Below are 17,467 nucleotides of genomic sequence, written 5' to 3' on the forward strand. Positions count from 1 at the left end.
AACATAGAACTGGTGCCTGCCCATGTTTTGTTGTTTCACCCTACAGTGTATTATGCAGGCGAATTCCAAGAGACCTTAATGTAATGTGGAAGCTGCATTTTCTCTACACGTTCCTTGGGAACACACCATTTATGCTTCCTTAGAGACGGAACACTCATGCTGTACAGTTGCGCTTCTGGCAACCTGCAAAAACTTTTCACATGCACTGAAGCTCTGTAGTACAGACGGGTGCTTTATTTAGAAGAAAGACAACAATGAAGATGCTGCTGAGGTGCTTGCCATCAGAGCATGCCAGTGGATAGCAGTAAGCTCCTCTCCCGAGCTCTGTGCCCTCCACCTTGCAACAGTCCCCTGCTCTGCTCCTGCAACAAAGCACATATGGACGGGCAATCTGAGACAAAGCACATGGCGCACTAGTTGTGGGCTCACTTCCAGAGGCTGTCCTTGAAAGACAGTAGACTAGAACACTTCGTTGGTGGCTTGGGGAGTCCACGAAGAACCCGTGAAGGACAGCATGTTGAGGGACCGGTCGAGGGCCACATACATGTAACAAGGGTCAAATGCCAATGAATAGACTGGGCTGTTTCCTCTGCCAACATAATACATCTGCAAAGAACAAAATGCTCTGCTTCAGTAGTAGCAAAAGGCTGGGCCCGACAAGCAAATAAACGCTAATCATGGCAACACAATCAAGTGCATATCCTGTAAATGGCAGACTTTCCTGTACATGTGGCAGTCAAGCAGACTGAAACGGTCTCGTGAAGTAAGCATCTTTCATGTGAACGTGCCCTTTCCTGTTGCTGGCTGGTTAATTCGAACGGCTCCCAAAGTAAGGCTGCGGCAAGAGAACATCGAAATAGCCCAGCTTGAACGATAGGATGTAGGGACACACACACAGAAGGCTCTGAAAAGAGCAGTGTGTTCTGTACGTCTCCTGTGTGTCTCCCTACGTCCCATTGGTCAAGCTGGCCCCACAAATGGAACCACACCAACTAGCTAGGCAGAATGTCATTCTGTGTTCCATGCTGCAGTCTCTCCCGCGCACGGGTTTGCACCATGCGTGGCCGACCCAAGCAAAAGTTACAGCAATGTGCAAACTCTGTGCACAGTTCCACCGCGAACAAGCCAGCGGTTAAGGGGAGAAAAGTCGCTACTATCGGTAAAAATGCACAACACTGTACATCTGCAACTGTGACGCGAGCGTGCGAGCTTCGGTGCATTGTAAGCAGTCCTGAAGTGTACATGTGCTCTAACGTATCATTCAGCACCACATCTCTGTGAATAACTGCACGTGGGCTGTGCTGTCGATTATCGCATGTAACTGCGCAGTAAGTATGATCGCAGAAGACCCTTTGATCACCTCTACTATGGTCGCTGCCATTTCTATGTTTGTGAATTTATTCCTGTAGGTTGTGAGCAGAAAAGAATCCAGGTATGTTCCGCCGAACTGTAGACAGGCAGGGAATGCATGCATAAGCTTGAACACACGTCAGCTGGTTGAACGTTTTTCTCATGGAAGGATGTGTACCGGTAACAACAATTTAGCTGCATAATGCATCTGTTTGCTACAGTTTTGCTGTATAGGACGAGCACATTACATACATGCATGATAACCAGCGCTTGGAAGTTTTCTTTAAAAAGCCAACTGAGAGGTGATGGTGCATGTACGTGGAGCTTCTAAAATGTTTTGGTGCGAAAGCACTATTTCAATAGCAATCCTGAAAAAAGGAGAGATGTGTCTGAAGCCTCTATACCTGCATAAATAAAATAAATATTGCCACGCCTGCATTTCGAACCCGTGGCGGCGTGAACAGATCAGCTTCGCTGGCCACTCCACAAGAACACTATGCTATCACTGCAGCCGATCACGCCTCGTGTTAAACTGCCACACACTGGTGCTGTGCACTGCACGTCGTCTTCATCAACTTCCATCTGTGTGCAAAAGTCATGAAAGGAAAGGAAACGTGCATAACTGGCTCCCTGGGTCAGCGCACACCTCAATCGAACAGTGGTAGTGACAGAGATGTGTGCTGCTTGCGTTTGCGTTGACAATGTTTTGGCAGAAACACAGCTCTGGAGCAATAGGCCACTGGCGTACATTGAGTTCACTGGTGCTGGCATTGACGTTTTGGACTCTGCTAATTTTGAAGAAAGGAAAGGCGCATAGGCAACTGGCTCCCTGGGTCAGTGGACGCCTCAACCACGCTTTCAAATATGTGGTGGTGGTGTCCACCTGCTTTCACACAATATTTTGTGCTTAGCAATGCTAAACCGCCAGCATTTATTCAGCACATCTCGAAACATATTACCTTTCCACACGGCACTAGTGAAAAAAAAAAAAAAAGGAAGACCACGCGCTCGCATTGTGCTTCACACGTTGACGACGACCATGCATGCGCATCTGCATGAGCGCATACTAAAAAAAAACAAAACTTTGCAATTTCAGAATGCCCACCGCCTGCACAAAGTAACCGATTCAACGAATAAAGTGAGAACGAAACCTTTTCACCAGCCACCTAACAAGTACTATACAGTGAATGCCGTTCAACGCTTGAAATTCTCAACTTGTTGCGTACAATGGCCACACGCAGCCTGAGCGCACAGAATGCGAGGCAAAAGATTCAGCGTGTCCATCTTTGCGTCTACTCTAGCCTTTCTCTCCATCACTTCTACTGCATTGTTTTAACCAGTTGGCATCAGAAGGATCTGCAAGTGGATGTCATCCCAACCTGGCAGTGGCAAATGATTGGTTGCGAGAGTTTGCACAACCTCGGGTCTCGCAAGCCCCACTGGTGACTGTGCTAGACGCCTGCCAGGGCAGTGGCGCATTGCTTAACTGCTGCACCACTGTGCCAGGAGTGGTATGAGGACTCCCAGTGATCTATGAGTTTAAAGTAAAGAATGACCAATTCCGCATATATGGGCACTGACCAATTAACGCTATCGCGTCGTACCCTTAATGCGGAGCTACAACAGAATCGGCACCAACGGAAAATTTTAATGCATTCAGATAATTCACCGATGATCGCCTAAGAGTTTTACGTTGTGAAACTTTGCATTCTTGGCTATGCTCAGCCGCGCTTTCCTTGCATTTCGATGGTAACTGCTCATTGATGGTGAATCGGCGTTCGAGAAGGCATAAATAGGCCACCAGCCACAGTTGTACAAATCCGCACGTGGTGGCGCCATGCGCATTTGCTTTTCCGCAATTTTCAGGCTTATAAAAGCTGTGTTTCCGGTAAGAATGCATTGCTATCAAGTGACGCTAACCTAGCAGTCTAGGCCGACTCAATATTACCCTTTAGTGTGTGCGGTAAAAATGCGACACCTATCCAATGATTCGAGTGAAATGTCACAATTGATCGGTGTTACACTAATTTCTTCTGCAGATTCAAGTAATAAACCATGCAGCCCTATTTTGGATGGCTTCCAATCCAACATGCAGGTTAGATAATTTTGATAAGCTGTCCATACAGATGAAGTGCATTCTAGATTGGGATGAACATTGGATTTTGGCATAGCGTACTGTTTATGTAGACGGAGTTAAGATATGAGGCTACTTTGAAGGCTCAGCATCTGCGAAAAGAGGTCAGTTTTATAATTTTGTTTCATCAAAATACCATTTATTTCTGAAAAAATTGCAATGAACACCACTCCAAAGTTGTAGCCTAAGTCTCTTGAAGCCAAAACAAAGTTTTGCAAAAGAATTCTCTAATTTTTGCAGCATTAGTTTTTTCTTATTTTTCAGTTTCAGAATGTAACAACAAAACACTCAAAGGAGAGACACACAACGTTATGAACAAATGGGTTGGTTATGTCTGCCCATCAACACAGCAGTTTGGTTTGCATGATGCCGTGTGTCACTTCAACAATGGCAACAGAGAGGCTAGGCATCCTGAAGCACACTGGATCAAACCTGGTCTGCACACACTGCCTGACAGGTGACCAACAGTGTACCTGCAAATCCTCCCGTCAGTCTAATGATACTGCAAAAACTGTGAGAAAATAAAAGCAAGCTGCCATAGAACCAAGAGCATGACTAAGGAGGAGACGAGCCTGAGCTACAAAGATGGTGGATTTTAACCTTCCTGGAGACTGCTTTATGGCATCTAATATTTTCCAATCTTTTTTTGTTGTTTTTACCACACTAAGTGAAAGCATGCAACAATTTGTTATTGCTGCACTTTTACTCACAAGACACTTATACGAAACCACTGTTTTCGGTAATTCCATGATAACAAAATGACGACCCGGGTTCGAACCGGACCGCGTTTCGATGGAGGCGAAACGCTAAGGCGCCCATGTGCTGTGCGATGTCAGTGCACATTAAAGATCCCCAGGTGGTCGAAATTACTCCGGAGCCCTCCACAACAGCACCTTTTTCTTGCTTTATTCTCTTAGTCCCTCCATTATCCTTTCCCTTACGGTGCGGTTCAGGTGTCCCCCGATATGCTAGACAGATACTGCTGCACCATTTCCTTTCGCCAAAAACCAATTTTCAGTTGTTTTTCAATGACGATTCCTGATAACTATTTTGGCTCGATGTCTTTATGCATGTAACTGAAAAAGCAATTTCCTTTGTAATCAACTAAATTAAAGTTATGACTGCTTTTTAAGATGGACCACTAATTTGCTGTCTGTATCTGCTATTGAAAATTTTTTTTCCCAGAAAGTGGCCTTGTACTTTAAGCAGAAAGCATAAGCTACAGCTGTAGCTGTCAATTTCAACAAGAGCCATTTATTTAAATTACCAGTGTGTGACACACTGTAGTAGCCAGCCTTCTGGTGCACTGCTGCGAAGTCTGCAGCCAGTTTTCACGGTACTCAAATGCAGTAAGGCTCCGTGTTCAGATTTTTAAGCATGTTCAATCTGAGGCAGCCAACATTAGTCTACATATTTCCACTACGGTGCTTTGCTTAATGGAGTCTGTTGGTTCGCCTGCTTTAACCTCATGAATATGCCAACGAGCAATGCAGTTGTTTGAAGAGGACGCAGTAGCTTAACTCTAAGATTGCCACTCACCTAAGCCACATGCTGTGGATGTGGCTAGACGTCCTCATACTAATTTCTGTTTGCTTTATGGCATTTCGTGCCTGCCACTGTCACGCAATGTGAAAAAAAAAAAAAGCCCTGCAACTCATATAGTGCACGTTAGTGGCTGTCTGTACACGCCATTCTATGAAATAGTGACAAATGACACCGCGCAATGACAGCTAGCGTGCCTGTGCTGCTTTTTTGCACATGCTGAAATATTCTATGCCAGTCATACCAATGTAGCTTTGTTAGTGACACAATCTTTCAATCCACAATTTTCATTTTAGGAATAGAAATGTTCGTTTCCGCGTGCTGCAAATATGTTGTATTGTATTGTGTTGGACCCGAAACTAGCCCCTGGCTATGGGTCCAGTTATTATTGTACATATTGAATTGTGCTCAGTTTCATTTTCGAATAAAAAAAAATCAAAAAAAATCTAGTAGACATGGCCCCACTTGCTTCCCCCTACTAAACTGCCTAACCCAAAGAGAAATAGTACAAAGTAAATATGATATTGCATGAACACAGCGATTTCTGCACATATTAAAACGTCTTAATAAGCATGAGAGAAAGCATTCCACGATGCACACCAAAACTTCTGGGTGACAACCATGTTCTACAAACACAACTAAATCTACGTGTTTTTTTTTTTGTGCAGTAAGCATATTATGCTCATGTATCAGCTAAGCAGTGTAATAGTTTCCACATTACAAAAGGTTTCCCACGACTGATAAAAGCCAGCAGTCAAACCCAGACTCTCCATTTCACTGCTACGATCAACTGCTTATAATAAGGGAGTAATTATTCATTGGCATCCACCCGAGCGCAGCCATACGGCTACAAAGGAAAGCTTGATCAGAAGCTTCGCAGTTAAAGACAAATTAGTCCTGGTCTGGGGTTCGAACCCGGGACCACGAGGTTTCTGAGAAAGCTGTATAGCTTTCCACTGTAGCAGTTTGGCTGCGCTTGGGTGGATGCCAATGAGTAATTACTCCTTTATTACAAATAAACTCTACCCTGGGGGTTTCCCCTAAACATATGACTGATCAACTGCTTAATGCACCATTCATCAACAAGAAACACACGGAAGCTCACTAACCTTCCCTCCTGTGCATTTCTGTGCTTTCCATCCCACAGAGATGCAATATGTGCTGCTCCTAATGCATGTGGGCACATGTTATGCAAACTACCAGTTGTGAAGCCCCAGCAGTAACTGTGGTAGGCACAGGCAGGCAGAACCTGTTTTGCCAACAGTACAAAAGCTGCTACTGATGCCAGCACCACTGCACCTTCGTGGTGTCAACGTGTGAAGGTCTATAGTTTTCACTGTGCCACAGAATTTCATGATGCAGCAATGTATTCCATTTCTTACAACAGTGACACACAATATGGTTAAGCCAGGCCTGCTTTTCAGTGTGCTTCTTTGTCGAAGGCCATGCAGAAATAAATAATGTGTTCATTTTAATGTGAGGTTATTGTGTGATAGTAAACAGATAACAAGCTTAGACCTTTGATGATAAACTGGCACTAGACTTGAAGCAACTTCACTACGGCTTTGAGCGAAGTGTGCTAGGCCTAGTGACACTGGACAAATGACGCAGTATTGCAGCACATATTCCACCGGTGCTCAAGCCTAGCGTGGGTGCGCTCCCTTCTAGCTTTCTCGCGGGATAATGCTTTGTCCTTTCTGGTGCAAATGCAGAGCGCACAAGTTAGAAGCGTTGAAGCACCAAGTGTTTGTGGCTCCAGGTGGAGTCCGGCGTGCAGGACAATGCATCCGTGGTCATACCAAGTGCCACAGGCAGTTATCTGTTAGCTCCCATCGGAGTGTACCATGTGGGCAAAATTATGTATACATGACACAATTCTATTTTTTTTTCGAATTACTGGCTGCGAAGTTGGGAGTGCAGCCCTTACACGAGTATATATGGCAAGTATGTGGAGGAGCCAAAAATAAATCAATTGTACGTCCTACAAGCGAGCGAGCAAGCCAGAGAGTGTGCATGTGTGCATGCACGCGTGAAATGCGAAATGCACTAAGGATAGCTTTTCATCACAAATATTATTTGTAATGCAAAGTCAACTTTAGTTATTTTCAGCTTCCAGCGTCCACTGGACAACCCACAAAAGCAGGTAGACACACTAGAAAAGCATAAAAATCTATCAGTTTTTCTAAAACCTTTGCATAAGCATGGGTATCTCCTTAAATTGGAAAAGATATCTGCCGGCTTCTGATCGCTCTTCTTTTACCTACTAGAGAAATCAGGACTTGCATTTTTTCTGCACAAAGCCAAGTTTAGTTTTTTCTCGCGTCAACTGGAAATTTTGAGTCTCTCAAAACGAGCTTTCACAAATAAGCATGCTTGAACGCATGCAGCTTCACTCTACCTGTGTAACAACATGCATTTGATTATATATTCTCTCCATGCAAACCACATCTAAGGTGCACTTTGGCTATCTAAATTGCGGCTGGAGAGTTACCACTGCAGAATGCTCTGTCAGACTAGCATGACATGACGCAGATGATTGGTCAATCTGTCAGCAGACCGTGTCTGGCAGACCAAGCTATTACTCTAGGCCAACGACGACACCAACACGGCAGAAGACCAGATGTCTTCGCAGTGTGACATGCTTTGAGCCTTGAGCCCGACAACACAGACAAAACCAGTCTGACGACCATCGGTGACCGGGTCTTCATGAGATCAGCCATCGAGCGAAAACATTCACCAAACACGAACCAGATTCTGCATACCTTGTTGTATACTTGATGCATAGCATCCCATAATCTGCTGCCTACATGCAAACTGCAGCGAAAAAGTGCCCAAGGCTGTCGCATGTAGGCAAAATGACCACGGAAGCATTGTCCACACAAGACAAGTGGTATGTCGCTAGATGAAGATCTGGGATGTGAAACATACAATAGCCATCGGCAAGGTTTGAAAGTTGTATTCGAAAAGATACAGGAGGTATTGGAAGGCCCAAAATTTTAACAAAATATGTGTTAGTAGTGCGCGTCGAAGCAGTGACCATGACATGCTACCTTGGCGCATTTCCGAAGTGCAAAAACAGAAAAGTGCAAAAAGAATGAAAGGAGTGATCTAGGAGTGACGAAAAAGCAATAATCTACTGCACGGGGAAAAAAAGGGGAAAAGAGCGCCTGCATCGTTCAGTATCCTTCAGTGTTTTTAACCCGAGCCAGCAAAGAGCTGCTCTATCCTCCTCCACTTCAGAAGTGTTTACAGTCCTAAAATGTTTAGTTGCTAGGGAATTATGTGCGTCGCTGTTTCACAGGCCAATTTCAACGCATGAGATGCATCACGCAAGGAATGTTTTTGGCATAACTCAATGTGTGACAAGAATTGTGCGCATGAAGAGAGCGGAACCAACAGTTGGCTCCGTGGCTGGCCCTATGAAAACTGGCGAAGGTTCTACAATTACTGCACTACACAGTAAGATTCAAAAGATCAGCAGTACACACCCAGCAAGCTTAAGAGATGTTTCAGTCTACAGTTAGCAGCAAGCACCTACTGCCGTTGTGAATTTCACACTTCAGAAAAAGAACACATCAGCTGAGAACCGTATCTACACTTCTCATGCTGTAGATCAAATCTATGTTCTGCGGCACAGTGGGTATTATAGTGGGCTCAACTTGGAGGACACTGGTTCGAGCCCACTAAAGAAAGTTTCTACTTAAAAAAAAAAAAAAATTTTAGTCTTTAACATCTCCCCTCTCCTTGTTTAGCTGAGGGTGACTGCTTTTATTCAGCTGTGCCTTTCTGACCCAGCAACTAGTGCTGCCAGTACTGGGTGGCACTCAATCTAGGCTCATAATCGTGACTGGTAAGGTGGTTGTTTGTTTTATTATGGTGCAATTTATTAAAAACAATTCTGTATAGCAGAAAATAATAAAGTAATATGTTAAGGGAGAGGAACAGTAGAAATAAAGGAAGGAAAGTGATAACGAAAGAGGATCGAGTCGGATGTAGGTTTCGCAGGTTGTTTTGCTAGTGTGACATGCAAGTTGGCGGACCATTGGCCAACTGCCGTCTTGCTCGCAATATGGTGCCAATGTCGGTAGTCTGCCTACTATTCATGTCAGCGCAGTGTGACACAGACAGCACCGCATTGGCAGACCGAATTGGTGTTTACAGAACATGCCTGTAGTAGTATGAGAGCACTGCTTCCCCGTTCTTTGCCTCATGCACTACTCATGTGCCAGTTAAGGCCCAGATTAAAGTCACATCAATTGTGTTCACTAGTCAGGCTCAACCAATGTGCACTGTATGTCACAAAAGTTCCCGGTGTGCATCTGAAATACGAAAGTAGCTGTCTCATGGCAAAATGGCTTGGTCCATTTTGTTTCCTATGGCGCTCAATACAACAGAATTCATCTTCAACCTGTCTGACCTCAAAATCCGCACACTGCTGTGACCACTGCACTGCCATAAGGCCCCATGCCCACTCTGGCCATGGGCAGGATGGCCCATGGCCATCGTGCCCACGTGACAGATGGTACCTAGTTCCTCAATGTCCAGAGATCTTAAGTTTTTCAACTATAATGACTATTAACATAGCATTAGTGTTAAGGTCTAAATAACTTGTACGAAATAAGTTTGATGAAAAAGTTTGTCACTCTAGCTGGGACACATTGAACAGGTTCAGCACTTCAAGCTACCACTGAAAAGCTGCAGAGGCTTCATGCTAGTCATACCAACCTTAACTGGTGAGGTCATGCGCTTGTCCCAGAGTCGCACCACACCATAACGACTGGTGCCACTCAGCACAGTCACATTGTGGTCCGTGGCAAGACAGTAGACAGCAGAGTCGTGGGGGTCTTCCCAAGAAGAAACACTGCAACATTACAGTTTGTCTTAGCAAGCACATGTGGCCATGAAAATTTTTTGTTGCTTCTGAAAAAAATAGTTTACTATAGAAAAGTGCACAATGACTGGCACCTTCAGAGTCCAGCAGAGAACTGCCCTAACGACCATCAGAACATTCAGTATGTCTTCATCAATAATGAAATAGTGCCAAAGCAGTAACTTATCTTTTGATTTTACACAATTGCAAAATTGCACGTCATGCATGAATCTGTATGACCACTAGCCTTTCACAATGTTAGATGCAAAGTACACAAAGAAGATTCTCTTCTAGAATGCATCGACAAGGTAAGTGCAAAGCCAGCAAACTAGCCCATTTAAGTGCCTTGGAAAATCTGACATGCAGTCTACCTGCAGCTATGCTGGTACCAAAATTTCAGCCTGTACATAGTCAAATGTGAAATCACCATCTGGTAGGACACCGCATGTCCCAAAGGCGGATGAATGTGTCGTATCCACAGGATAGCACCTCCGTTGGCGACTCAGGGTAGACATGCAGCACACCAGCACCGTTGCGGTGATTTGTCCCCAATATGGCAACACGAGATCCGCTACACAATAAATGCAACATATACATATAAATGAGAGACAGTAATACTGCACTCACAAGCAGCTGCACTACTTGCAGCAACAACTCTGAACTGCGGTTCTGCTGGAGACCGATGTGCTGATGGAAGTAAGTGGGAACTATGAAAGGGGTGAGAGGCAGTTCTCTCTTACCATGAAATATATAACTCAGTTACCTGCACAGAGGTTCCCATGTACAGCCATACCAGCAGCTAATATGTACAATGCACCCCAGGAAAGACGTAAGTAAAAGGAGGAGAGTAAGCATAGCAGGTGCCGAGCATTATGCTGATGCACAACACTAGCTCCACTCACCATGGTTTTGTATGGGCATTTTATTCAGTGCATTCAGATGTATCCAAGCACGAACAAAAAATGTTTTAGCGAAAGTCTAGGTCTTCATGGACTGAACAAGCTTTGCGAACACAATAAGGTCCATTCCAGGACTATTCTGACCATCTACATTTCATAACTATGCAGTGCTTTGACATGTCTGATGCTTACACATTCAAAAGAGCAAGTTGTGATACCTACAGGCATCTGGAGGCCAAGTATTTTCAATATGATCTCATTGTTTGAGTGTGACCACCCACACCTTCGTATCCAAGTTCCTTGCACTAAGTTTTATGGCACAACTATGTCTGGCCAAAGGGTGCAAGATATCTTATCAGAAAAGACTGTGGTTGCCATTAGCAATCATCATGAGCAATGCCAAAACAAGCACAGGATCAAAGATGTTGATTTTTGCTGACCAAACAGAAAAGGAGTATGCTGCTCAAACCACTACACCAATCCCCATTAAAAATGTGGCAGCTAATGTGGGGTTCACAGTAAGGTTAAAGTCAGACAAAAAGGTTAGGTGCAACACGACCCTTTTACTCTGCGGCAGCTGTGCAAGTGTACCATAGCACTACACTTGTTCTCAGGCATTGTAAGGGAGCCCAGAAAAGTGACATCTTACTTTCATCACAGCCAAAGCTGCCATTTTCCATTTGTTTTCATGCGCTGTCTTAGTGAATTTTGCCACTTGAACTTTACACTTTCTAAAGCCAAAATAAGTGAATAAGCATGCTGCATAAGCAACAACCTCAGCACACTGAGAAAACAGCCTCTCTGCATTACTGAAACCATTTCATTCCACTTAGTGTGGTATGTCGTACCTGTGCCGGGTGCACAGAGCATCTAGTTAACCCATGCACATTCTCGTCTGAGAGAAGCAGTAAAAATGGCTGAATTATTCAAAGGTCATGTTTTAAAATGAACAGAATTCCGTCGCTTGATGGAAAGTGATAATTATTGCAGGTTTCTTCTGGTACAGTTGGACTGACCACAGCCTCCATCTGGTTATAATTTTTTAACAGCACTTCAAACTTCACTCTAGTGCACTTGGTGTAAGGGAGTATAAATAACTGCTCTACAAAATCGTGAAGGTCCTCGTATATGACAGTGAGTGCCAAGGCACTCCGATATGTACTACCATCAACAAAAGTTTACGGGACGTGGGTGTGCAGAAAAAAATTGCTTCCAGCGCAGACACGCAAGCCAATTGCCTGGAATATATAAAGGTACTGGAGGCCTACATGCTCCTTCCTCTGGTAGCAACATCAGGGGTGGAGCTACAATAAACGTTTTTCCAAGAAATCACGCCCAGAAAACTTTTCCTGCCGATAGTACAGTACAGGTAGCTAAAATATGAAAAGGGGAAACTATATCCGCATTCAATGAAAGATTTATCCATACACGAGCATAAGGCTCTCATTTTGCTTTGTTCTAAACGGCTGTCCTCTGGATAGATAATGCCAATGAGAAATTTTAAACTTTAGTGCGAAAGTAAAAAGAGAATTCCCTTTTGTGTGCAATCTGACTTCCCTTTCCTATTGGTGTGTGTGTGAGTGTATTTGGAAGATTGATGAGCTGTTACAATTGTTTGAATATGCAGATCAATCGGTAATAAATCAACAAAGGTCTTACAGCATTGCATTCTGCTCTAGTGGGATTACGCAGAGCTATACAATACGCTGCTACTTGAATAATATTGTCGACATGATTTGTTAACAGTGTGACAACTCACCCCTTGCAATTTAAGTTTGCAGTTAGCAAATATCAGTGGAATGTAAGCAACACTTACTGTAAAGGCACAGAAGCATTCCCTTCTAAAAATTCTTTGTGTGCCATTGTCAACCAAGACAGGACTCAGCACTGTTTTTCTTATTTACTGTATAGCCCTCTCTAACCAATGCCAATTAAGACTAAGGAAGTTTTCCAAGTGAGCTTGACCACGGGGTAAGACAACAGAATGCTTACACAGCGTCACACCTCTCTGGCAAAGCATATATGCACAATTTTTCATATTACTACTTAGCCAAAGAATGGTCATGTCTCTTGAAAACACAATACTGAAACAGACAAATAGACAGAAATAAAAAATAAAAGCAACTTGCGAGCTCAAGTCGAAGGCCTGAAGTGGTTCAATCCCGTTACAACCAGCAGAACCCGTCAGCAAAATCCTGTTAGACTCATGCAATGCCACCGAGCATACACGATCCCAGATGGGGATGGTGTAGCGCAGACTTGATGACCCTCCATTCAGTGTCCACACCTGCACATGGGCAACACAAGCTGTCTGAAGAGTTATGCTCCAGTGAAAAAGTGAGTGCTGTATTTGCATGCCAACGAACATGAACTTCTCATGCTAAGATATAGAATAAAGATAATCGCGACAAAAGGCTTTGCAAAAAATGCAAAATGGCCGCTAAGGAACTACTTGTGCATCTGCAGAAATATGCAAATATATATAGGTACAATGGGACACTTCAATTCAAATGAATGGTTACAGAGCTTTGTGGCCTGTGCCACAACCACAGAAAGCTTCACTTCACTTGTACTTATGGTGAAATGAAGTGAGCTTCTCAGCATGGCCAATTCCTAAAGCAGTAGACAAGTGAACCAAATCTCGTGTTTCATGACATAGAAAGTGTGAATATGGCGACACCATGCACAATGTCAAGCTCGAATAAATAAATCTGGCGCTCCTCCTCATAAAAAATACAAGATCAACAAGCAGGGGAACCAAGAAATGTGCACAATCAGAAGCTAAACAGAAGAAGGGTCTGTTACAGTAGCAAACACTTGTGGGATGTGACACAACTGCAAAGCACTAATTTGTTTACCACAGGGAGAACAAAAAAAAAAAGGACTTCGAGCAATGTGACTACCAGCAAATCACAAGCCACTAGGCATGCCAACTTATAAGTACAGCCTTTGTCAAAAATGCACACGCCACTGATTCTGTTTCTTGCACACGCAGTGTGGCTTGTTCTCTTCCAGCAATGCTCCAATTTCATAGGGGGTCAGGGGAGCCATCACTGATTTGAAACTTAGGAGTTCCCGAAGTGCTACAAGAGCCTCACTACATGGCCCAGAAGCAAAATTGGTGACCTCTACATTTTTACAAAGACTAACTTTACAAACAACATTCCTCTAGGCTTTCGTTCATTTAGGTGGGTGATGGCTTCCTTCAAATGTATGTCGTAATGAGCCCCCTTATGTTCCTGCCCTTGTTTGTTCTACAGCTTAACAAGGGCCTCAGTCCTGGCAGTCTCGATGCCATAGGCAGCACAAGGGGGTTCTGGCACAGCTGCCACCCTCGCCTTTCGTTCACGTTCCAGGTGGCACTTGCAGTATTAGAGGATGTTCTTCGCCCACCACTATGGACAAGGGCGGTGCTGATAAACGCTAAAGGGTAGGTTACATACAAGACGAATGCACTCAAAAGTAAAAGGTTGAGACAGCCGCCACCATAGCTCAGTTGGTAGAGCACCGTATGGCATACGGAGGTCGTGAGTTTGGGTTGCACCGATGACATGTGGCTATTTTCTTCTTCTGTTTTCTAATCAATTATCTGTCAGGTAAAAAAATGATTACACTGCTAATTTCCCCCTGAAAAACACTACAAATTAGAAAAAAAAAATGCATTCCTTTATGTTTTCATTGGCTTCGGTGACTGTTGGCTTCCTTCAACTGTGGTAAGAAGGCAAGGTGCATGTTGCCACAGGAATAAAAACAGACCTGACTCATGAGAGGAAATTTTATTCTCCCTCCCCACCAAAGAAAAAAAAAACGAAAGTGGATGACCAGCTCTAAATTCTCAGACCATGAAACCAAAGCAAGCTTTTATGGTTCAAGCATAAAAGTTTCTCGTACCTTGACAGTTCTGTCTTGGGATCCAGTAACCACAATGTTATTACTGTAGTCAACACTGTTGATAGCTTTGCTGTTGCAGTGCCAACGGTTATGTACGCTCAGTCCTTGAGTTGCCGTCCAGATGCAGAGGGACCCATCACTGAAAGAAACATAGAAAAAGTAAAGAACAGCACTTTCCTTAAAACAAGGCTGTACACCTGGCTAACTACTTTACAGACTAGGTACTGCGGTACAAGGTCTGAAAATGATTACAGAAGCTGCTGAATCAGCAAGGGACATTTACTACTCACTTCCCTCCGCTGACCACCAGCCCATTTTTGCAAACAAAGCGGCCAACGTCATCTGCGTGACCACGAAGTGTCAGCAACACGTTTTCTCCGAGGCTCCCATCTGCCAGTCGTTTGAACTTGAGGATAGCTGCTCCCTTGCTGTACCACAGCGCATCACGTTCCAGCTGAAGCCATGGCATGTAACTACAATAAAAGCAAAGACAACAATGGCCATAATTTATTTTGCAAGACATAATTGCCTAGCTAGCAACAGTGACGTAACAAATGAATAATTAAATCAGTTAATCTGACCCTATGGCATTCAAAATTTAATGTCCCTAAGCAGTGTGAAGCTCCAAATTTCAACCACCTGGGGTTTTTAACATGCACTGCCATCACACAGTACACAAACTCTTCTGCATTTTGCCCCCTTGAAACATGGCTGCCACTGCCAGGACTCAATCCCATGACCTCAGAACAGGAACAGAAGGAACATGCTCAGGAGGAGAACAATGGCAACACTGTGGCGCATTGCAGGAATCTGGTTATCAAGGTGCTAAATATACATACTCAAACACATCTGAGCTAATGTTAAACACATCTATTGCAGAAGTTTACTTCAGTTTCCATCAAATTAATATTCAGGTAGTTCTAGATCCAGCCTTGACTTGCGCTGCAAATCTGGCAGCACCCAGAACCAAGAATTTTTGCTAAACACACCCTGGTCACTGCTCTCGAACAACTTGCAAGATGTGTTTGTTGCCCTCAGGATGCACACAAAATATGTGGGAAATTCTGCTATAAAACTCTGTCACCATTCTGTTCAGCCTGCACTAAAATTTCACCAGGTAAGCAAGAGGTTGTCGTTTTTTAACCAAGGTGGCAGACTGGGCATGTTGGTGATTCATAATGGAAATGTACAGCGCAAATACAGACAAGGACACAAGAAAGAATGACATGGAACACACGAGCGCTGCGCTCGTGTGTTCCATGTTCCAGAACACAGCGCTCGTGTGTTCCACGTCATTCTTTCTTGTGTCCTTGCCTGTATTTGCGCTGTACATTTCCATTATGAGTTTTTAAACCGTATTTCCTGTTTTTGTCATGCCGCGTGCGACACTTAACAATGACTTTACATCATGCCGCAGAGTACAACTTGCCATCAATTGCCACTTTACCATAAACTGTTACCGACTCACTCAAATGTGAACCTTGCTTGGTTCAAAACTTCTTAGATGCACTTTCACACACTGACCGATTCACAGAACGTTCATTAGAACGAGTCCAGCACTGCCCGCTTGTCTGAAGAACCAATGCACGTGCAGATACATCGAAAGAACGCGTCGTTTAAACAGCTTTCGTCATGCACCAGCGTAAGCTCTACGCTAACCGCTATCCAGCTTACTGTTAAAGTGACCGATCCAGCAGCTGCATCGGCGCGAACAGCTTAACTTACATCGTGTAGTGCTGAAGGAGAACCCGCTCATGGTAGCGTCCAGTTTGCCATCGCAGCGACTGCCAGCACTTCTCCACTGGCTCCAGCAGATGGCGAGACCTGGAAGCAAATTCAGTTATTTTTATAATTACTTTGATGACAAGTGCTACACGGATAAATTGCGCAGCCAAAAGCTCTGCTATGAAAGCATGTTTAGGGCACCGTTTCAGACAGCAACGGCCCCGCCGCCGGTCAATCTTACACATTTATTTCAAGCAAGTTACACGGCACTATGTTTTATGCGCGCGAGTTCACATAGCCACACGCAGGAATAGGGATGAGGAGCCAATTACGCAGACCGTACCAGGGGGTCCCCCCAGGTTCGGACTTACCGCTGAAGCATTCGCCTGTCGGTTTGGTTCGTAGCCACAATGTTCCTGCTCCTTCGGCTCCAGACATAGCTATGCTTCAAGAAAGCGTTGAATCGCTTACAAACGCAGCTAAGCCGCCCCAATGTTCGTACATCGCAATAGGAGCACACAACGTATAGGACATCAGGTGGGAGCAGAACGAACATAGGGTCCGAGCAAGACATTTCTGAACGGCGTTCGAACGCACGAGCGCACCAACTGGGCTAGTGTGCGATGACGTTGATTCGAAGTATGTTCCCGTGATTTTCATTTTCCTACGAACTTGAATAAAAAAAAAAACGTTACACAAAAATTTTACATTTTCAAAACTCCGAATTTTCCGAACGCGCCTGCACCCCACGGGGCCTTCGGGGACTGATCCTGACGACCTCTCGCGCCTCACGTTTCGGGAAGTCGTCAACAACGCAAAATATAGCGGATCAGTTGAGTCATAGTTTCTTCAACTTAATGACCAATTTATTTTTTGTTTGCATTTTTTCAAAATATTATGTTTACAAAATATTACGTTTCTTTCGCAATAACTTTTTTTAAATGATGATGATGATAATCACCATCACGGGCAGACTGGGCAGTTAGAGAGAGAAGCGTTTCGGTGCAGGTGGGCTGGAAACGCTGATTGGTCGATGGGATGCGCTTCTCCGTGACG

General features: G+C 44.2%; 1 protein-coding gene across 1 annotated transcript; it reads right to left on the minus strand.

Annotated features, from left to right (window-relative positions):
- Window positions 1–212: 212 nt before the first annotated feature.
- On the minus strand, window positions 213–17,202 carry LOC144111744 (F-box/WD repeat-containing protein 4). The gene is made up of 8 exons (XM_077644870.1): window positions 16,783–17,202; window positions 16,412–16,510; window positions 14,977–15,159; window positions 14,687–14,825; window positions 12,925–13,082; window positions 10,324–10,467; window positions 9,752–9,887; window positions 213–606 (listed from the first exon to the last, which is right to left on the minus strand). Exons 1-8 carry the CDS (start codon window positions 16,983–16,985, stop codon window positions 460–462), a joined length of 1,209 nt encoding a protein of 402 aa, XP_077500996.1. The 5' UTR covers window positions 16,986–17,202; the 3' UTR covers window positions 213–459.
- Window positions 17,203–17,467: the final 265 nt, after the last annotated feature.

This window comes from Amblyomma americanum, chromosome 1 (genome assembly GCF_052857255.1).
Source record: "Amblyomma americanum isolate KBUSLIRL-KWMA chromosome 1, ASM5285725v1, whole genome shotgun sequence".
Lineage (NCBI taxonomy): Eukaryota > Metazoa > Arthropoda > Arachnida > Ixodida > Ixodidae > Amblyomma > Amblyomma americanum.

Coding starts and splice junctions, on each gene's coding strand:
- LOC144111744 (XM_077644870.1), bottom strand. CDS start 16,985: ATGTCTTGCTCGGACCCTATGTTCGTTCTGCTCCCACCTGATGTCCTA. Junction 15,160..16,411: donor CTCCTTCAGCACTACACGAT/GTAAGTTAAGCT, acceptor CTTTTATTGTAG/TTACATGCCATGGCTTCAGC. Junction 14,826..14,976: donor CTGGTGGTCAGCGGAGGGAA/GTGAGTAGTAAA, acceptor TGTTTCTTTCAG/TGATGGGTCCCTCTGCATCT.